Source organism: Bombina bombina, chromosome 4 (assembly GCF_027579735.1).
Source record: "Bombina bombina isolate aBomBom1 chromosome 4, aBomBom1.pri, whole genome shotgun sequence".
NCBI lineage: Eukaryota > Metazoa > Chordata > Amphibia > Anura > Bombinatoridae > Bombina > Bombina bombina.
In genome coordinates, this window is record NC_069502.1 from 456,038,809 (window position 1) to 456,061,923 (window position 23,115).

Consider the following 23,115-nt stretch of genomic DNA (forward strand, 5'->3'; position numbering starts at 1 on the left):
ACCAGCTTTGCTGGGCTCTTTGCCATTTCCTGTTGGGGAAGAGAATATCCCACAAGTAAGGATGACGCCGTGGACCGGACACACCTATGTTGGAGAAACTAAAACTAACACCTCACTCTGCCTCTTCCTATCACTAACACAGGCAAAGAGAATGACTGGAGGGGGAGGGGAGGAGCTATATAAACAGCTCTGCGATATCCCATAAGGATGAAATCCGTGGACTCGTCATATCTTGTAAATGAAAGGAATGAAACTGATTTCCACTTCTGTTTTTTCCTTTGGATTTTGTATCCTGAGGAAGAAAAGCTCCTTTCTTACCAGTGACTATCTTAATAATGGAGTCCAATTCGGAACCAAAAATAATCTTCCTTGGAAGGAAAGAGTTAGTAGTCTATTTTTAGAGATCATGTCTGCTGACCATGATTTTAAACTATACGGATCTCCTTCCCAGCACTGCAATAGACATATCTTTGACATTGAACTTAATTATGTCAATTACTGCATCACACCTGAATGCTTGAGCTATTTTAAGTGCTTTAATGCAGTTCTGTAAATCCTCAGTAGAGGAATTGTCCGCACCATTTTGGCTAGAGAATCACACCATAGCGTTCCTGCTGCAGCCACACAGGCGAGAGAAACTGCCGGACTAAATAAAAGGCCTTTTTGAAGAAACGACTCTAATTTGCAGTCCATTGGGTCTCTGAACAAAGTGCTATCGTCCATATCAGTAGCCGTACGTTTGGCGAGAGTGGAAATAGAACCATCAACCTTAGGGATCGTTTCCCATACTTCCAAATTCTACTATGGAATGAAGCACATTTTCATAAAACTTGTGGAAGGTACACCTGGCTTTTTCCATCCCTAAGCAATATAGTAAATTACCAAATCAAGGACCTGAAACACCTGTGGGATTTTGGTGGAGCTTTGAAAACAATATTTAATGGATTAACAGGCTTGTTTTCAGAGTCTTTAATATCTCCTGCAATAAATTGAGTAGAGCTGCGACAACTAATCGTCATAATCGATTATGAAAATAGTTGTCAACGAATCTCATAATCAATTAGTTGGTTTGCAATTAGTTGGTCTGTGCACAACACCAGCTGCTTCACTCCAATGAACTTCTGCATATGGTATTGTGTTTTATGGTTATGTCTTTAGCCTAAAGGACATCTACAGACTTCTACTTTTCACTTTTTCAGGACAGTATACGTTTACAACTACCCCAGGCTTATGTGCAACCCAGATATAATAGTCATCATTTGGATTGTTTATATTAAATCAAGTGATTTGGAACTATGCTTTGCATAATATAGTGCTGAGCTTGTTATTTACACCTAGCCCCTAGACTGATGGGAGTTATTTAAATTGATGTGAACTATTATCTGTTTGCACAATTATTAGCGTATTGCTTGTTATTGCTGATTATATGTACTGTAAAAATAAATGTGTAAGGCTTTGTCCTGTTATTGATATATAGTCCTTAGCGCGTTTGATTTGTTTTTTTATATTTTTATTATATTGTGATAATATGTACCAGATTCAACCTATATGTATATATCTGTTAATTTTAGAGCGGACTAGATATTTCCCCCTAACATTATAGCTGGTTATTTACCATTGCATATAGATATATTTTATGTAAGAATGAAGTCAAGGGTTACTTTATTGAGAGGCCCCTTGCCAAGGTGAAAACCCCTTTGCATTGGTGAAGAGCTAACAAAGATAAATATCCCACTTTGGTGAAATTGGCAAAACCCTACTTATACATCTCAAGCACCTCAACACCATCTTAGTGCCTTTTCTCTGATGCAGGAAATATAGCTGCAAACAGAGAACCAGCCTTAGACAGAAGCATGTGGACATGTTGAGATTTTTGCATTTCAATGCAAAGTTTCTGAAAGAGTGAATAACAGAATGTTATTAACAGTGATCGTCTCTTTCTAGTTCTACCTCTTTTCAAACAGGTTTTGTTTTTGTTTTGTTTAATTATAAAACTGTTCTCTGCTGCTTAAAAATTGGACAAACAGTTGTGTTAATGTAAAGTTTTAGTATGAAGTTTAAATTTGTAACACTCAGTATGTGGATTTTATTTAAAATATAGGAAACAATTATTGATTCTTTTTTTATCCGATTAATCGAAAAAATAATCTGCCGATTAATCGATTATGAAAATAATCGTTAGTTGCAGCCCTAAAATTAAGGATATGCTTTACCTTAAATCTAAAGGCATTGTTATATTCAGGATTAGGTACAGGCTTGTTTGTCTAATGACACTTCCAAATCAGAACTAGATATATTTGCATCCTCAGAGTCAGAGCTCTGTAAGAGAGCAGGAACTTGGGGTTGAAGGGAAGGATTTTGTACATTAACCTCATGAGACTGAGATAAATTCCCAAATGTACGCTTATACTTGGTTTGGGGTTTGCCGCCAAACAATCTGTCACAATTTTATACATGCTACTTTTAAATTCAGAAATAAAAATCAGTAGAATCCCCCCTGAGTATTGGGCAAACTTTCCACTGAGAAGTGGAAGGTTGTGTTTGGTTTGCATGCAAAATCTGAGGTACACAATTCTCACAGATTTAGTTGAACTGGCATACTGGAACGGATTTGCAAAATAAACATATATATGTAGCTAGAGGAATATGAGAAACTGACTCCTCTAAAGAAATATCAGTGTGGAAAGAAACAGTTTGTTTTATATTTGTACTTATTAAACAGTATACAGGTTAGAAGCTGTAAAAGATCAGGCCCCAACTGTTGCAGGTGAAATCTAGTCACAGAAGCTCCAGATAGCTGGGAGTAAAGCCAGTGACTGGGAAATAATAAAAAAAAAAAAAACACTTTTGAATGTATAAAAGTCAAATAAAGTGCACCAAGCATAATCAGCCTATAAACCCTGATAAAATATGTTCCCCAGTCTAACCAGAGCATGCACTATAGAACTGCATCATGCAATAAGCGATTGCCAGTTCTCTTTAAGGGCCATACACATAATTTTGTAAAGTGCTTAAGAAATTATGACAAAAACTGCCAGAGGGTTAAAAGGGCTAGAGACTTCCCTAATAGTGTTCCCAATGCTATTAGAACTGTTAGGGATATGATATGGAGCAGGTTAAGTCCCCTAGTTATGCTGTACCTGTTTCAGAGTACCTAAAAATAATCTCGGGGCTATGTCTGTGCTGTGTAAAGGCACTTACCTTATGCAGCACCCCCTCCACTGGCTTACCAGGCATGTCATCTATGTTAATGCAGTTGCAGCAGTATCCAGTAGAGAGCCCTACCAATGCAGGTATCGAGTACCGCAGGATTACAGCAGGAAATACCATAGTTCCTTTAGGGGGAGGCTGGAGATGAGTTTCTGCAATGTCTGAGGGTAGTTATGGCTGAAGTCCCGTTAGGGAAATGCTGTGCACAGAACAGGGTGCTAGGAAGGGTCTTTTCTGCCTTCTTTGTAAATGATACTCCCCAGGAACTCCCAATATGTTATTCCACAGGCAAGTAGCTGGAACAACCTCTATTTTAAACCATCTCTTTCGAGGCTATGAACAAAACTAGAGAGAGAGATGGGAGGAGGGAGGGTTGTAAAGCTCTTGTATGGGTTATTGACCTCCTAGTGGCAGGAAATATATCCCATATGTTATGGAGGACTGTGGACCATCATTTTAAGAAAATAGGATTTTTTTATTTTCTTTAATTAGAACAAAAGTATCATGAAGACCTCATGATTTTAGGTTGTGAGGGGTTTCTCTGTGTGTTAATTTTGCTTTTCCATATAAGTATTTCCCTGTGTTTATCTTTAAAAAAACAGACTGTCTTAAATAATTTATAAGTTTAATTTGACCAAACTTTATTACTTACAAACAAACTGAATTGAGGCACCAGGTCTCTGAAGTAAAAGATGTCAGCACAGAGTGACAGAAAACAATGTACTCTATTAAGACAGAGATTGAGATCAATCGGAGTGCAAAACTCTAGTTTTAAGTCATGTTTTTTATCACTTTTATATTAGAGGGTGACCAGAGAAGACAGACATGTCATATTTGGTATCAAAATAATCCTCATGTCACAATAGGATTGCTTATAAGGATGTGTACTGTATTTACATAACTTAAAATAATAAAGTTATTCAATAACTTCAGCCAGATTGAAGGGCTTTTTATGGTCTAACATAAAAAGGGAGGGTGGCAACTTTCTTTGCCCACTCTGGGAGGGGTCTGGTCAGAAATCTGACCTCAGGAAAAAAACCAAAGTATGCTTACCTGATAATTTAATATCCATCTGTACAAGGAGAGTCCACGGCTTCATTCATTACTTGTGGGAAATACAGAACCTGGCCACGAGGAGGCAGCAAAAACACCCCAGCCAAAGGCTTAAATACCTCACCACTGCCCTCATCCCCCAGTCATTCTGCCGAGGGAACAAAGAACAGTAGGAGAAATATCAGGGTATAAATGGTACCAGAAGGAAAACAAAAGAAACTTTAGGTCTGTCCAACGGAGAACTGGGCGGGAGCCGTGGACTCTCCTTGTACAGATGGAAATGAAATGATCAGGTAAGCATAATTTATGTTTTCCATCTTAATACGAGGAGAGTCCATGGCTTCATTCATTACTTGTGGGAAACAAATACCCAAGCTCTAGAGGACACGTTGAAAATGGGAGGGTAAAAGAGAGACGGACCCTATTCCGAGGGCACCACAGCCTGCAAAACCTCTCCCCCAAAAGCTGCTTCAGCCGAAGCAAATACGTAAAATTTGTAAAACTTTGAAAAAGTATGTAAGGAGGACCAGGTAGCCGCCTTACAAATCTGCTCCATAGAGGCCTCATTCTTGAAGGCTCAAAAAGAAGTCACAGCTCTAGTTGAGTGAGCCGTAATCCTCTGAGAAGGCTTGTCTCATAAGCCAAGCGAATCATGCTCCTCAGCCAAAAAGATAGTTAAGTGGAAGAAGCCTTCTGACCTTTGCGCTTTCCCGAATAGACAACAAACAAAGCTTTAGACTGTCTGAAATCCTTTGTAGCCTGAAGATAACATTTCAAAGCTCGAACCACATCCAAGTTATGAAGCAACCGTTCCTTCGAAGAAGGGTTAGGACGCAAGGAAGGAACTACAATCTCCTGATTAATGTTGCGATGAGACACAACCTTAGGGAGAAATCCCAACCCAGTGCGAAGGACAGCCTTATCGGCATGAAAAACCAGGTAAGGAGACTCACATTGCAAGGTCGCCAACTCAGAGACTCTGCGTGCCGAAGCAATAGCAGTAGAAAAATAACCTTCCAAGACAGTATCTTAATGTGAAGAGAATGCATATGCTCAAACGGAGCCCTCTGCAAAACCCTAAGAACCAGATTCAAACTCCAAGGAGGAGCAGAATGGCGAAATACAGGCCTGATCCTGGATAAAGCCTGAACAAAAGACTATTTCAGGAAGCTCAGCGAGTTTCTTGTGTAACACGGATAGAGCCGAAATCTGTCCCCTTAAGGAACTGGCGGCAAGACCCTTCTCCAAACCGTCCTGGAGAAAGGAAAGTATCCTGAATACTCTGACCTTAGCCAGGAATATCCACGAGTCTCACACCAGAGAAAGTAGGTCCTCCACACCTTATGATAGATGCATCGGGTGACCGGCTTCCTGGCTTGAATGAGAGTATCAATCACACCCTCAGAAAACCCTCTCCTGGCTAAGCTCCCAGAACCTTCGTAAAGACTCTTGGAGCCAGATCGAAAGGGAGAACTACAAACTGGAAGTGCTGGTCCAGAAAAGCGAATCTTAGGAACTTGAAGTGATCCTGATGTATTGGCACATGAAGGTAAGCGTCCTTCAAGTCTATCATAGTCATGAACTGACCCTCTTGAACTAAGGGCAGAATATTATTATTATTCTTTATTTATAAAGCACCAACAGATTCTGCAGCGCTGTTCATAGGTAACAAAGATAAAAGGACAGTACACTATGAGACACCAGACAAAATTTAACAAACAAATACAGGGGGAATTGGGAGCCCTGTTCCCGCCTTATAGTTTCCATCTTGAACGAATGGACCGACAGAAACTTGTTTAAGCACTTTAGGTCTAGAATCGGGCGAAACGTGCCCTCCTCCTTTGGGACCACAAAAAGGTTTGTATAGTACCCTAGACCTCTTTCTGCTAGAGGTACCGGTACAATTACTCCTAGAGAGGAGAGATCCCTCACGCGCTCTAAAAAGGCCTCTCGTTTCTCTGGTCTTGACAACATATTTGACAAAAGGAATCTGCCCCTGGGAAGGTGAGTTTTGAAACCTATCCTGTAACCCTGGGCAATAACCAGAACCCAAGGATCCTGCACATCCCTCATCCAAGCTTCCTCGAAAAGAGATAGTCTGCACCCTACGAGATCCAGAGATGGATCGGATGCCGCCCCTTCATGCCGATTTTGTCTCAGTGGGTTTCTTGCTCTGCTTGGCTTTATTACAAAACTGAGATGGTTTCCAAGATCCCTTGGACTGCTCGGGCTTCGCAGGCAGGCTGCTGTTGTTGGGACGAAAATTAGGACCCTTGGGTTTATTCTTCTTATCCTGCAGTAGAAAGGCATCCTTGCCCCCCGTGACCGTGGATATGATAGAGTCCAAGCCTGGAACAAAAAGAACCTTTCCTTTAAATTGAAGGGAAAGTAATCTAGATTTGGAAGTCATGTCAGCAGACCACAACTTCAACCACACCTCCGGGCCAGAACAGAAAAGTCTGATGTCTTGGCATTCAAGCATCACAGATAGACGAATTAGCTACCCTCAGGGCCTTAATTCTTTACTGTATCTCATTGAGGGGAGTCTCCACCTCAATTATCTCTGACAGAGTCTCACCAATAGGTAGCAGATCCCGCCACCACAGCAACCGCCGCTGCAGGCTGAAAAATGAATCCTGTGTGCTGAAACATCTTTCATAACAGGGTCTCTAATTTCTTATCCATGGGTTCCTTAAACGACGAACTATCCTTGAGTGGGATAGTGGTGCACTTAGCGAGCATGGAGATAGCTCCATCCACCTTAGGGACAGATGCCCACAATTCTAGCTGAGAATCAGGAACCAGGAACAATTTCTTAAACGAAGAAAGAAGGAGAGAAAGATGAACCAAGTCTCTCCTATTCATTCTTTATAATATTCGCCATCTTTACGGGAACCGGGAAAGTCTGGGGCACCACCCTTTCCTCATAGACTTTATAAAGCTTAGGAATAGAAGGTTCCTCCAGTAACTTCTGTTCAGGAACCTCTAGAGTAGCCAACACCTCTTAATAAAAAGCGTAAGTGCTCCATCCTAAACCTAAAATCTGGTTCCCCTGCAGCTGGAGGTTTAGAGACCGCAGATTCCAACCCAGAGAAAGAGTCCTCCGAATAATCAGAGTCCTCTGCATCAGCGGATAATCTAGACTCAGATACATCCAACGGAGTAGATGACCCCTGGAAAGGATAGCAATGTTTAAAGTTTCGCTTATGCTTAGCAGTGCGAGGTATAGCACTAAAGGTCGCAGACACCGCCGTTTGCAACTGATCAGCAAAAGCTGGCGGCCACAGGGCCCCTCCCGCAGGAGGATTAGTAGTGCACTGGGGAGCTGCATGTATAATCAGAGATGAATGTAGGGAACGCACATTGCGGGATGGAGACCCCTCAGAGGTGGACGGCTCAGTGGTACTAAACATCTTGTTCTTTTTAGATATTACTATTTGATCAAGGCATGTAGAACATAGTTGAGCAGGCGGATATACCGTAGCCTCCTCACAATCAACACAGGCATTAGATTTAGGCAAAGAGGGAGTACCGTCTAACGCTTCAGAGTCCTCCATAGCTTGCACCTTTAAAATGGACTATATAAAAAAAAAATGTGACCCTGTCTTCTTGCGTTATTACCGATATAAAAAATCAAACGATCTTACCAGAATCTACGCCGTGGAACAGGAACATGGCCTCTCAAGTTTGACAGTGTTGTAGCATCACTCCCAACATGGACTTGAGTGATAGAAAGCAGGCAGTGAAACTCGTCAACACTGATTGCTTAAGAAGCTGTTAATACAAGTCTGGATGGATTTGCAGAAAGACTCTCCCTGCATCTCCAGACCCTAACATTCGTCAATGCTCTCACTGAGAGGCTGACAAGACTACTTAAAACTCCAGTCCCATTCAGAAGAGTACTACCCTCTATAAGACACTACTCCGAATCTTCAGACACTTCTCTGCCAACCTCCTATGACGAAAGGCAAAGAATGACTGGGGGATGAGGGGAGTAGAGGAGGCATTTAAGCCTTTGGCTGGGGTGTCTTTGCCTCCTCCTGGTGGCCAGGTTCTGTACTTCCCACAAGTAATGAATGAAGCCGTGGACTCTCCTTGTATTAAGATGGAAAAGTATTTAACTAATTTCAACTATATAATTTAGGTATTCTACATGGGAGGCTGTGTGCAGCAGCGTGTTTGACAATATTTTTGCCATCTCACTGGAACAGAGGCTAAACTGGTAAAAGTTATAGGTTCTGTTATATGTTCTCCATTTATTTTAAAAACGGTTTTGCTTGTGTGCGTAATTGTGTTTAACTCCTTTTCTCGTATAAATGTGACTTTTTGTTCATAAATATTCCTTTATTAAGTTCTTGCCTTTGTCTAATATTTGAACCCCGTTACTGAAGACTGATATTGTGCTTTTTAGATAGATTTTTTTTGCTAAATTGTGTTTTTAATCTGTTTGTCTGGGTTATTCCTTAGGATTTTTTATATAATAATCTTAAAATGGTGGCAGCAGAGATAGTTTAGCGTGGGTGGCACTTTTCTAGGTCTAGTACAGATTTGAGTGGGTTTGTTAACCCTTGCACCCACTGAAGTGGCAAGTCTGTGATAAACTGTTTAAGGTGGAAAGGGTCAGTTAACCCTTTCAGTGCCCACTGGTGACTGTGGCAATGTCGGTTAACCCTGTACGTCACAAAAATAATTATTACTTGCCTCGTTTCCTGACCACCTTTTGTCTCCACTGTCCACACTGTTAAAGCCAGAGTCCAGGGCACCATATGGGCGTCCAGTATACACATCATCATGACTGTAAGGAAAATAGGGAAAAATGTCAAACAATTAAAAAAAACAAAAAAAAAACACAACACCATGGAACAAATATATTGCATAAAGCTAAACAGTAGCATTTATAGAACTTTGCAGCTCATCCTAAACATTTTAATTTCAATCAATTAGTTATCGCATTTTTTCACATTACATAAATGTACATGATGAGACTGAGAACAGTTTGAAATCAAGATTTAAACATATCCATAACATATCAATAATGATAACCTGGTAGTAGCCACTAGCATCATGTTTTTGCTTTGTTAAGTGGGTTTGGACAGGGGGAGAAGCATGCATAAATTGGCAAAATTTGTTGAGCCACCCTTCTGGGAAATCAGAATATTGTGTCAGAAAACGTATTTAATATTTGTATGGCCAGATACTTTATACCAACTATTTTCTGTATAAATTGCAAGATAGTGCATTAGGCCAAATATAATACCTTTTATCTTCTGATTTTCAATAAACAATTGTTATTGAAAAACATAGATAAAACTTTAATTTTGGTGTTTTGGGAAAGTGAACTGATGCTAAATGTGGGACAAAATAATTGCATCTGTGCTGCTATCTACTATGTATGCCATAGAAACTGACACAAAAAAGTGGCAAAAACATAAATTATGCTTACCTGATAATTTCATTTCCATCTGTGGGAGGAGAGTCCACTGCTTCATTCATTACTTGTGGGAATTAAGAACTGGCCACCAGGAGGAGGCAAAGACACCCCAGCCAAAGGCTTAAATACCTCCCCCACTCCCCATATCCCCCAGTCATTCTGCCAAGGGAACAAGGAACAGTAGGAGAAATATCAGGGTATAAATGGTGCCAGAAGACCAGAATCTATGCCGTGGAACAGGAACAGGGTCTTTCAAGTGTGATAGGGTAGTAGCATCGCTCCTGACATGGACTTGAGAGCAGAAAAGCAGGCAGCGAAACTCGCCAATGCTGATTGCTTATGGAGCTGTTAATCTGAGTCGGGATGGGTTCGCAGAAAGACTCTCCCTGCATAAGAGACTACTCTGAATCTTCCGACACTTCTCTGCCAACCTCCTGTGACGAAAGGCAAAGAATGACTGGGGGATGAGGGGAGTGGGGGAGGTATTTAAGCCTTTGGCTGGGGTGTCTTTGCCTCCTCCTGGTGGCCAGGTTCTTAATTCCCACAAGTAATGAATGAAGCAGTGGACTCTCCTCCCATTAAGATGGAAAAACACCCCTACATTCCAGAGTTTTAATCCCTTCCATTTTTCATAATCTCAGTCATACATATGGCCAAGTAGATAGATGGAAACAGAAAAGCAGCAAAGACAAAGCGGAGCAAATGAAGTACAAAACAAGTACTGCCACAAAGTGTACAAAGAAATGGCAAGGCATGTGGACTCTCGTCACCATCATGAAATAAATTAACAGGTAAGCATACATTTTTTTCTGTCATAAGATGGTGAGAGTCCATAAGCAATCACAAGCAGTTTTAAAGAATGTATCACTTTAACAATCAAGTGACATGCACATGAAAAGAAGAAGATTTTAAAACGCTGTCTTATTCCAGCACGTTCAACGCCATTAAAGGCCGCCGTTAGAATAAAAAACAGCACGCCCTTCTTCACTCCTCGCCAATTACGTATTTAAAATTAGCATTATATACCCCCAAATAATAACACGCAAGTGCTAGTGTCTACGTGCACGCATTAGTGCATAATAGCATGATAAAGGCACCCCCTTGCATGCACTGTAGTTTTTCTCCTGAGCACAACTGATGATGCTCATGTTCTATGCTCTTACATCAAAGTGCAGTTAGTCACTACTCCGTACACTGCAGTACCGCCCATACGTTGTGAGAGAACTATGCACACAGCGTGATTGATCAAACATGTATATATTGCCACAAAAAAGCTTAAGAAATATAAATAAAAATGCATTTCATTGTGAATAATATATTTGCAAGCGTTCACCACTTGACTTTTGAAGCAGCAAGTAGTAAAACAGTATAAACTCCATTTTAAAAAAAATGGTATTCTACATGCAGCTGGCAAGCACGTTTACCGTACTTTTTTAGAGAGAGAGATATGAACCTGCTTGGATAGTCCACTAGTTTTAAAAATGATGTTTCTAGGGTCCCAGCATAAATGCACCAAAATCATTTACCTCTACCACAATATTTCACATGCATGCAAGATACAGCACAATTTCAAACATACCTTAATTCCAAAAATATTAATCTCTTAATGAATCAAAATTATAAAGTGCAACGGACCGTTTGTGTATAATGGAGGACACTGGTCTAAACACCACCAATTTCACCTGGTTTAATAGTCCTTATTGGTTATATCCTTATGGTTATGAGAAGTGCAAGTCGCAAATCGCTTACATCACTGGGGAATCCAGCATATGCGCACTAGCACATGTCAAGTAGGAGCGAGCAGGGCTCTTGAATAAGAACGCTTATGAACAGACATAAAGGGGATGCAGGATTTGGCAAGCACCGTCTAAATTGGACACTTTACTTTTATAAAAAAAAATAATAATATCCAGGCTGTTGGTAGAGATTTGAACAGTGTAAGCACATTTACATGTCACATACAAACTATTTATAGGGGAATAACAGGATAGGGCAGAAGGTTCAGACACTCCTCTGACTGAGGAAATGGCCAAGAAAAACAAACCTGCCAACATAAAAGTTGAATATCAATGCCATGCATAGATTTAAAAGGTTGAGCCTGAAGAGCTCTCAAAACAAGGTTAGGATTACACAGAGCAGAAACTGGCCTGATATCCTGACCAGACAACTCAAACTCTTCTAGCAGAAGAGATAGCCAAATAAGACAAAACTTTCTGAGAAAGAAGCTTAATATCAACCTTATGCATAGGCCCAAAGCAAAACCTTCAACACAAATTTCATATTCTAACTAGGAGAAATTGGTTTAATAACAAGCTTAATTATAGACAAAGCCTGAACAAAACAATGAATTTCAGGAAGATTAGCAATCTTCTTGTGGAACAAAACTGAAAGAGCAGAAATATGACCCTTCAAAGAACTGGCAGATAGGCCATTATCTAAACCATCCTGCAAAATCCTAGGAATTCTAAAAGAATGCCAGGAACAGCCATGATCTACACACAAAGGAAAAAAAATGCCTTCCAGACCTTATGAAAAATCTTCCTAGTAACAGGCTTGTGGGCCTGAGTAAAAGTCTAAACAGAATCAGAAAAATCCCTCTTCCTAAGAACTTACCGTTCAATCTCTATGCCATCAAGCTGAGACTTGGGATCCGGATGAAAAAAAGGACCTTGAGACATAAGTTCTGGATGTAGACTAAGAGGCCATGGCAGGCAACTGGACATCTGAACCAGATCTGCATACCAAATGCTGCCAGGCTAAGCCAGAGCAATCAGAATTACAGATGATTCCTCTTGCCTGATCCTGGTAATAACTCTGAGAAGAACCAGAGGAGGAAAAACATAAGCTAGTCGAAAAGACCATGGAGCTACTAGAGCATCCACAAATTACGCCCGAGGACCCCATGGAACTTGCAAAGTACCTTGGAAGTTTGTCACTTAATCCAGAGGCAATCAGATATTTTTCAAGGAGACCGCAAAGATCCAGTATCTGATTGAAAGCATCCAGATGAAGAGACCACTCCACTAGAAGCAGAGATTGACGACTGAGAAAATCTGCTTGCCAATTGTTCACTCCTGGAATGAATATGAACTGCAGAAATCGGACAACAAATGGTTTCTGACCAGGAAACAATTTGAGACACCTCCCTCATGGCTAGGAAAACAGAATTTATGCTTACCTGATAAATTACTTTCTCCAACGGTGTGTCCGGTCCACGGCGTCATCCTTACTTGTGGGATATTCTCTTCCCCAACAGGAAATGGCAAAGAGCCCAGCAAAGCTGGTCACATGATCCCTCCTAGGCTCCGCCTTCCCCAGTCATTCGACCGACGTAAAGGAGGAATATGCATAGGAGAAATCATATGATACCGTGGTGACTGTAGTTAGAGAAAATAATTCATCAGACCTGATTAAAAAACCAGGGCGGGCCGTGGGCCGGACACACCGTTGGAGAAAGTAATTTATCAGGTAAGCATAAATTCTGTTTTCTCCAACATAGGTGTGTCCGGTCCACGGCGTCATCCTTACTTGTGGGAACCAATACCAAAGCTTTAGGACACGGATGATGGGAGGGAGCAAATCAGGTCACCTAGATGGAAGGCACCACGGCTTGCAAAACCTTTCTCCCAAAAATAGCCTACGAAGAAGCAAAAGTATCAAATTTGTAAAATTTGGTAAAAGTGTGCAGTGAAGACCAAGTCGCTGCCTTACATATCTGATCAACAGAAGCCTCGTTCTTGAAGGCCCATGTGGAAGCCACAGCCCTAGTGGAGTGAGCTGTGATTCTTTCAGGAGGCTGCCGCCCGGCAGTCTCATAAGCCAATCGGATGATGCTTTTAAGCCAAAAAGAGAGAGAGGTAGAAGTTGCTTTTTGACCTCTCCTTTTACCAGAATAAACAACAAACAAGGAAGATGTTTGTCTGAAATCCTTTGTAGCCTCTAAATAGAATTTTAGAGCACGAACTACATCCAAATTGTGCAACAAACGTTCCTTCTTTGAAACTGGATTCGGACACAAAGAAGGCACAACTATCTCCTGGTTAATATTTTTGTTAGAAACAACTTTCGGAAGAAAACCAGGTTTAGTACGCAAAACCACCTTATCTGCATGGAACACCAGATAAGGAGGAGAACACTGCAGAGCAGATAACTCTGAAACTCTTCTAGCAGAAGAAATTGCAACCAAAAACAAAACTTTCCAAGATAATAACTTAATATCTACAGAATGTAAGGGTTCAAACGGAACCCCTTGAAGAACTGAAAGAACTAAATTGAGACTCCAAGGAGGAGTCAAATTTTTGTAAACAGGCTTGATTCTAACCAGAGCCTGAACAAAAGCTTGAACATCTGGCACAGCCGCCAGCTTTTTGTGAAGTAAAACAGATAAAGCAGAAATCTGTCCCTTCAAAGAACTTGCAGATAATCCTTTCTCCAAACCCTCTTGTAGAAAGGATAGAATCTTAGGAATTTTTATCTTGTTCCATGGGAATCCTTTAGATTCGCACCAACAGATATATTTTTTCCATATTTTATGGTAAATTTTTCTAGTTACAGGCTTTCTAGCCTGAATAAGAGTATCAATGACAGAATCTGAGAACCCACGCTTTGATAAAATCAAGCGTTCAATCTCCAAGCAGTCAGTTGGAGTGAGGCCAGATTCGGATGATCGAACGGACCTTGAACAAGAAGGTCCCGTCTCAAAGGTAGCTTCCATGGTGGAGCCGATGACATATTCACCAGATCTGCATACCAAGTTCTGCGTGGCCACGCAGGAGCTATCAAGATCACCGAAGCCCTCTCCTGATTGATCCTGGCTACCAGCCTGGGAATGAGAGGAAACGGTGGGAATACATAAGCTAGGTTGAAGGTCCAGGGCGCTACTAGTGCATCTACTAGAATCGCCTTGGGATCCCTGGATCTGGACCCGTAGCAAGGAACCTTGAAGTTCTGACGAGACGCCATCAGATCCATGTCTGGAATGCCCCATAATTGAGTTATTTGGGCAAAGATTTCCGGATGGAGTTCCCACTCCCCCGGATGAAATGTCTGACGACTCAGAAAATCCGCTTCCTAATTTTCCACTCCTGGGATGTGGATTGCAGACAAGTGGCAGGAGTGAATCTCCGCCCATTGAATTACTTTGGTCACTTCTTCCATCGCCAGGGAACTCCTTGTTCCCCCCTGATGGTTGATATATGCAACAGTCGTCATGTTGTCTGATTGAAACCTTATGAATTTGGCCTTTGCTAGTTGAGGCCAAGCCTTGAGAGCATTGAATATCGCTCTCAGTTCCAGAATGTTTATCGGGAGAAGAGATTCTTCCCGAGACCATAGACCCTGAGCTTTCAGGGGTTCCCAGACCGCGCCCCAGCCCACCAGACTGGCGTCGGTCGTGACAATGACCCACTCTGGTCTGCGGAAGCTCATCCCTTGTGACAGGTTGTCCAGGGTCAGCCACCAACGGAGTGAATCTCTGGTCCTCTGATCTACTTGGATCGTCGGAGACAAGTCTGTATAATCCCCATTCCACTGTCTGAGCATGCACAGTTGTAATGGTCTTAGATGAATTCGCGTAAAAGGAACTATGTCCATTGCCGCAACCATCAAACCTATTACTTCCATGCACTGCGCTATGGAAGGAAGAAGAACAGAATGAAGTACTTGACAAGAGCTTAGAAGTTTTGATTTTCTGACCTCTGTCAGAAAAATCTTCATTTCTAAGGAGTCTATTATTGTTCCCAAGAACATTTAACCCCTATACAGTCCCTGGTATCTGCTTTGCTGAGACCCAACCAAGCCCAGAGGGGAATACGATACCAAATGACGCCTTCAATAAGCTTTTTCAGTGGATCTGAGCTCCTCACACATGCATCTGCATGCCTTGCTTCTCAAAAACAACTGCGCATTAGTGGCGCGAAAATGAGGCTCTGCCTATGACTAGAAAAGGCCCCAAATGAAAAAGGTGTCCAATACAGTGCCTGCCGTTTTTTTAACACAATTCCCAAGATTAAAATAACTCTTCAAAGTTATAAACCATTAAATATGCTTATAAAGTAATCGTTTTAGCCCAGAAAAATGTCTACCAGTCTTTAAAGCCCTTGTGAAGCCCTTTATTCTTATATTTAAAACTAAGAAAAACAGAATTTATGTTTACCTGATAAATTACTTTCTCCAACGGTGTGTCCGGTCCACGGCGTCATCCTTACTTGTGGGATATTCTCCTCCCCAACAGGAAATGGCAAAGAGCCCAGCAAAGCTGGTCACATGATCCATCCTAGGCTCCGCCTTCCCCAGTCATTCGACCGACGTAAAGGAGGAAAATTTGCATAGGAGAAATCATATGATACCGTGGTGACTGTAGTTAAAGAAAATAAATTATCAGACCTGATTAAAAAACCAGGGCGGGCCGTGGACCGGACACACCGTTGGAGAAAGTAATTTATCAGGTAAACATAAATTCTGTTTTCTCCAACATAGGTGTGTCCGGTCCACGGCGTCATCCTTACTTGTGGGAACCAATACCAAAGCTTTAGGACACGGATGAAGGGAGGGAGCAAATCAGGTCACCTAGATGGAAGGCACCACGGCTTGCAAAACCTTTCTCCCAAAAATAGCCTCAGAAGAAGCAACAGTATCAAATTTGTAAAATTTAGTAAAAGTGTGCAGTGAAGACCAAGTCGCTGCCTTACATATCTGATCAACAGAAGCCTCGTTCTTGAAGGCCCATGTGGAAGCCACAGCCCTAGTGGAATGAGCTGTGATTCTTTCAGGAGGCTGCCGTCCGGCAGTCTCGTAAGCCAATCTGATGATGCTTTTAATCCAAAAAGAGAGAGAGGTAGAAGTTGCTTTTTGACCTCTCCTTTTACCAGAATAAACAACAAACAAAGAAGATGTTTGTCTAAAATCCTTTGTAGCATCTAAATAGAATTTTAGAGCACGAACTACATCCAAATTGTGCAACAAACGTTCCTTCTTTGAAACTGGATTCGGACACAAAGAAGGCACGACTATCTCCTGGTTAATGTTTTTGTTAGAAACAACTTTCGGAAGAAAACCAGGTTTAGTACGTAAAACCACCTTATCTGCATGGAACACCAGATAAGGGGGAGAACACTGCAGAGCAGATAATTCTGAAACTCTTCTAGCAGAAGAAATTGCAACCAGAAACAAAACTTTCCAAGATAATAACTTAATATCAACGGAATGTAAGGGTTCAAACGGAACCCCCTGAAGAACTGAAAGAACTAAATTGAGACTCCAAGGAGGAGTCAAAGGTTTGTAAACAGGCTTGATTCTAACCAGAGCCTGAACAAAGGCTTGAACATCTGGCACAGCTGCCAGCTTTTTGTGAAGTAACACAGACAAGGCAGAAATCTGTCCCTTCAAAGAACTTGCAGATAATCCTTTCTCCAAACCTTCTTGAAGAAAGGATAGAATCTTAGGAATTTTTACCTTGTCCCAAGGGAATCCTTTAGATTCACACCAACAGATATATTTTTTCCATATTTTGTGGTAGATTTTTCTAGTTACAGGCTTTCTGGCCTGAACAAGAGTATCAATGACAGAATCTGAGAACCCTCGCTTTGATAAGATCAAGCGTTCAATCTCCAAGCAGTCAGTTGGAGTGAGACCAGATTCGGATGTTCGAACGGACCTTGAACAAGAAGGTCTCGTCTCAAAGGTAGCTTCCATGGTGGAGCCGATGACATATTCACCAGGTCTGCATACCAAGTCCTGCGTGGCCACGCAGGAGCTATCAAGATCCCCGATGCCCTCTCCTGATTGATCCTGGCTACCAGCCTGGGGATGAGAGGAAACGGCGGGAATACATAAGCTAGTTTGAAGGTCCAAGGTGCTACTAGTGCATCTACTAGAGTCGCCTTGGGATCCCTGGATCTGGACCCGTAGCAAGGAACCTTGAAGTTCTGACGAGAGGCCATCAGATCCATGTCTGGAATGCCCCACAATTGAGTAATTTGGGCAAAGATTTCCGGATGGAGTTCCCACTCCCCCGGATGAAATGTCTGACGACTCAGAAAATCCGCTTCCCAATTTTCCACTCCTGGGATGTGGATTGCAGACAAGTGGCAGGAGTGAGTCTCCGCCCATTGGATGATTTTGGTCACTTCTTCCATCGCCAGGGAACTCCTTGTTCCCCCCTGATGGTTGATGTACGCAACAGTCGTCATGTTGTCTGATTGAAACCGTATGAACTTGGCCTTTGCTAGCTGAGGCCAAGCCTTGAGAGCATTGAATATCGCTCTCAGTTCCAGAATATTTATCAGGAGAAAAGATTCTTCCCGAGACCAAAGACCCTGAGCTTTCAGGGGTCCCCAGACCGCGCCCCAGCCCACCAGACTGGCGTCGGTCGTGACAATGACCCACTCTGGTCTGCGGAAGCTCATCCCCTGTGACAGGTTGTCCAGGGACAGCCACCAACGGAGTGAATCTCTGGTCCTCTGATCTACTTGTATCGTCGGAGACAAGTCTGTATAGTCCCCATTCCACTGACTGAGCATGCACAGTTGTAATGGTCTTAGATGAATTCGCGCAAAAGGAACTATGTCCATTGCCGCTACCATCAAACCTATTACTTCCATGCACTGCACTATGGAAGGAAGAGGAACAGAATGAAGTACTTGACAAGAGCTTAGAAGTTTTGATTTTCTGGCCTCTGTCAGAAAAATCCTCATTTCTAAGGAGTCTATTATTGTTCCCAAGAAGGGAACCCTTGTTGACGGAGATAGCGAACTTTTTTCTACGTTCACTTTCCACCCGTGAGATCTGAGAAAGGCCAGGACAACGTCCGTGTGAGCCTTTGCTTGTGGAAGGGACGACGCTTGAATCAGAATGTCGTCCAAGTAAGGTACTACTGCAATGCCCCTTGGTCTTAGCACCGCTAGAAGGGACCCTAGTACCTTTGTGAAAATTCTTGGAGCAGTGGCTAATCCGAACGGAAGTGCCACAAACTGGTAATGCTTGTCCAGGAATGCGAACCTTAGGAACCGATGATGTTCCTTGTGGATAGGAATATGTAGATACGCATCCTTTAAATCCACCGTGGTCATGAATTGACCTTCCTGGATGGAAGGAAGAATTGTTCGAATGGTTTCCATTTTGAACGATGGAACCTTGAGAAACTTGTTTAGGATCTTGAGATCTAAGATTGGTCTGAATGTTCCCTCTTTTTTGGGAACTACGAACAGATTGGAGTAGAACCCCATTCCTTGTTCTCCTAATGGAACAGGATGAATCACTCCCATTTTTAACAGGTCTTCTACACAATGTAAGAATGCCTGTTTTTTTATGTGGTCTGAAGACAATTGAGACCTGTGGAACCTCCCCTTTGGGGGAAGCCCCTTGAATTCCAGAAGATAACCTTGGGAGACTATTTCTAGTGCCCAAGGATCCAGAACATCTCTTGCCCAAGCCTGAGCGAAGAGAGAGAGTCTGCCCCCCACCAGATCCGGTCCCGGATCGGGGGCCAACATCTCATGCTGTCTTGGTAGCAGTGGCAGGTTTCTTGGCCTGCTTTCCTTTGTTCCAGCCTTGCATTGGCCTCCAGGCTGGCTTGGCTTGAGAAGTATTACCCTCTTGCTTAGAGGACGTAGCACTTGGGGCTGGTCCGTTTCTGCGAAAGGGACGAAAATTAGGTTTATTTTTGGCTTTGAAAGACCTATCCTGAGGAAGGGCGTGGCCCTTGCCCCCAGTGATATCAGAGATAATCTCTTTCAAGTCAGGGCCAAACAGCGTTTTCCCCTTGAAAGGAATGTTAAGCAGTTTGTTCTTGGAAGACGCATCCGCTGACCAAGATTTTAGCCAAAGCGCTCTGCGCGCCACAATAGCAAAACCAGAATTTTTCGCCGCTAACCTAGCCAATTGCAAAGTGGCGTCTAGGGTGAAAGAATTAGCCAATTTGAGAGCATGAATTCTGTCCATAATCTCCTCATAAGAAGAAGAATTATTATTGAGCGCCTTTTCTAGTTCATCGAACCAGAAACACGCTGCTGTAGTGACAGGAACAATGCATGAAATTGGTTGTAGAAGGTAACCTTGCTGAACAAACATCTTTTTAAGCAAACCTTCTAATTTTTTATCCATAGGATCTTTGAAAGCACAACTATCTTCTATGGGTATAGTGGTGCGTTTGTTTAGAGTAGAAACCGCCCCCTCGACCTTGGGGACTGTCTGCCATAAGTCCTTTCTGGGGTCGACCATAGGAAACAATTTTTTAAATATGGGGGGAGGGACGAAAGGTATACCGGGCCTTTCCCATTCTTTATTTACAATGTCCGCCACCCGCTTGGGTATAGGAAAAGCTTCGGGGGGCCCCGGGACCTCTAGGAACTTGTCCATTTTACATAGTTTCTCTGGAATGACCAAATTCTCACAATCATCCAGAGTAGATAACACCTCCTTAAGCAGAGCGCGGAGATGTTCCAATTTAAATTTAAATGTAATCACATCAGGTTCAGCTTGTTGAGAAATTTTCCCTGAATCTGAAATTTCTCCCTCAGACAAAACCTCCCTGGCCCCCTCAGACTGGTGTAGGGGCACTTCAGAACCAATATCATCAGCGTCCTCATGCTCTTCAGTATTTTCTAAAACAGAGCAGTCGCGCTTTCGCTGATAAGTGGGCATTTTGGCTAAAATGTTTTTGATAGAATTATCCATTACAGCCGTTAATTGTTGCATAGTAAGGAGAATTGGCGCACTAGATGTACTAGGGGCCTCCTGTGGGGGCAAGACTGGTGTAGATGAAGGAGGGGATGATGCAGTACCATGCTTACTCCCCTCACTTGAGGAATCATCTTGGGCATCATTTTCTCTAAATTTTGTGTCACATAAATCACATCTATTTAAATGAGAAGGAACCTTGGCTTCCCCACATTCAGAACACAGTCTATCTGGTAGTTCAGACATGTTAAACAGGCATAAACTTGATAACAAAGTACAAAAAACGTTTTAAAATTAAACCGTTACTGTCACTTTAAATTTTAAACTGAACACACTTTATTACTGCAATTGTGAAAAAGTATGAAGGAATTGTTCAAAATTCACCAAAATTTCACCACAGTGTCTTAAAGCCTTAAAAGTATTGCACACCAATTTTGGAAGCTTTAACCCTTAAAATAACGGAACCGGAGCCGTTTTTATATTTAACCCCTTTACAGTCCCTGGTATCTGCTTTGCTGAGACCCAACCAAGCCCAAAGGGGAATACGATACCAAATGACGCCTTCAGAAAGTCTTTTCTATGTATCAGAGCTCCTCACACATGCATCTGCATGTCATGCTTCCCAAAAACAAGTGCGCAATAGAGGCGCGAAAATGAGACTCTGCCTATGATTAGGGAAAGCCCCTAGAGCATAAGGTGTCCAATACAGTGCCTGCCGGTTATTTTTACATAATTCCCAAGATTAAAATAATTCCTCAAGGCTATGGAGTATAAAATATGCTTATATATAAATTGATTTAGCCCAGAAAATGTCTACAGTCTTAAAAGCCCTTGTGAAGCCCTTTTTTTCTTTCTGTAGTAAAAATGGCTTACCGGATCCCATAGGGAAAATGACAGCTTCCAGCATTACATCGTCTTGTTAGAATGTGTCATACCTCAAGCAGCAAAAGTCTGCTCACTGTTCCCCCAACTGAAGTTAATTCCTCTCAACAGTCCTGTGTGGAAACAGCCATCGATTTTAGTAACGGTTGCTAAAATCATTTTCCTCTTACAAACAGAAATCTTCATCTCTTTTCTGTTTCAGAGTAAATAGTACATACCAGCACTATTTTAAAATAACAAACTCTTGATTGAATAATAAAAACTACAGTTAAACACTAAAAAACTCTAAGCCATCTCTGTGGAGATGTTGCCTGTACAACGGCAAAGAGAATGACTGGGGAAGGCGGAGCCTAGGAGGGATCATGTGACCAGCTTTGCTGGGCTCTTTGCCATTTCCTGTTGGGGAGGAGAATATCCCACAAGTAAGGATGACGCCGTGGACCGGACACACCTATGTTGGAGAAACTGAGTTCTCCCTTGATTATTGATGAAGGCCACTGGTGTGTAATTGTCTGACTGAAAACGGAGATGAGACTCCCTTTTCAATAGAATCCAATACAGAAGGGCTCTGAAAATTGCATTGGCAACCTCATCTTCTGAGGAGACGAGTCCCCCAGACAGTCCCCCAACCTGAAAGACTTCACAGTCCAAATAGGACTAGCAAAATAAGCCCCCTGCATAATAAGCTGATAATAAAGCCACCAAGACAGAGACTGAGTTGTTCTGTTAGCTAGATAAATCCATTGAGACAGCCGAGTATGATCCCTGCCCCATTGCCGAAGCTCAAAAAGCTGAAGAGGCCTTATTTGGAAACGAGCAAACATAATGGCATTGGATGCAGCAACCATGAGACCCAACACCTCCATGCAAAGAGTAACTGAGGGAAAATAAAGACTAAAGGTTTATACAAGCTGAAACTAGCTTCAACTTCTTAGATGTTAGATTCAGTTTCCATGAGACTTTCTTTATCTGAACCCCCAGAAAAACAATTCTTGTTCAAGGAACCAGAAAAATCTTTGGAAAATTGATCTTCCAAACATGTTCTGCTAAATGTAAAGATGGAGCATGAACCAAGATATTGACCAGGTAAGGAAACAATCACAGACAAAACGGTACCCAGAACTTTTGAAAATATTCTGGAAGCTGTCGCTAGACGAAATGGTAGGGCTACAAACTGAAAGTGCTTGTCTACAAAGGCAAATTGTAGAAACTTATAATGTTCCCTGTGAAAAGGAACATCAAGGTAAACATCTTTTAAATCTATTGTGGTGATAAACTGACGACCTTGCTGAACAAAAAGGTAGAATAGTCTCCATTTTGAATGTAGGAACTCTGAAAAACTTGTTCAGAACTGGTCTGAAATGTTCCTTCCTTCTTTGGAACATTGAAGAGATTTGAATAAAACCCCACCCGTTCCAAAATATGAACACAAACCATCACTCCCATAGTTTCTAGGTCTGAAACCAACTGAAAAAAGGATTGCATCTTCATTGGCTCTTCCGAAACCTATTCGGTAACCATGAGTAACTATATTTAGAACCCAGGGATCGTGAACAGACTAAAACCAAGCCTCCAAAAAAAAAAAAAAACACATAACCTGCCCCTAACCGGAACCTCTGGATTGGGGGCCGTACCTTCATGCAGACTTGGATAAGGGAGTAGATTTTTTTGGATTGCTTAGACCTGCTCCAGTTTGAACTTAGCTTCTAGGCAGATCCCGAAGAACCCTGTTTCTGAGAGGAGAAATTAGATTTTTGATCCCTGTTCTGACGAAAGGAACAAAAATGATTAAAAGCTTTCAATTTACCTTTAGACTTTGTCCAAAGGAAGAAAAGCTTCTTTACATCCAGTCACTGTAAATA

The 23,115-nt window shown here is 42.0% G+C and overlaps 1 protein-coding gene across 1 annotated transcript in view; it reads right to left on the bottom strand.

Moving 5' to 3' along the window:
* The window catches only part of LRCH3 (leucine rich repeats and calponin homology domain containing 3), a gene marked incomplete in the record, with an annotated part of 799,481 nt that overhangs the window by 403,196 nt on the left and 373,170 nt on the right, over positions 1–23,115 (bottom strand). Inside the window, 1 exon segment of the mRNA XM_053711931.1 lies at positions 8,965–9,058. Coding sequence (XP_053567906.1) covers positions 8,965–9,058 — 94 coding nt within the window.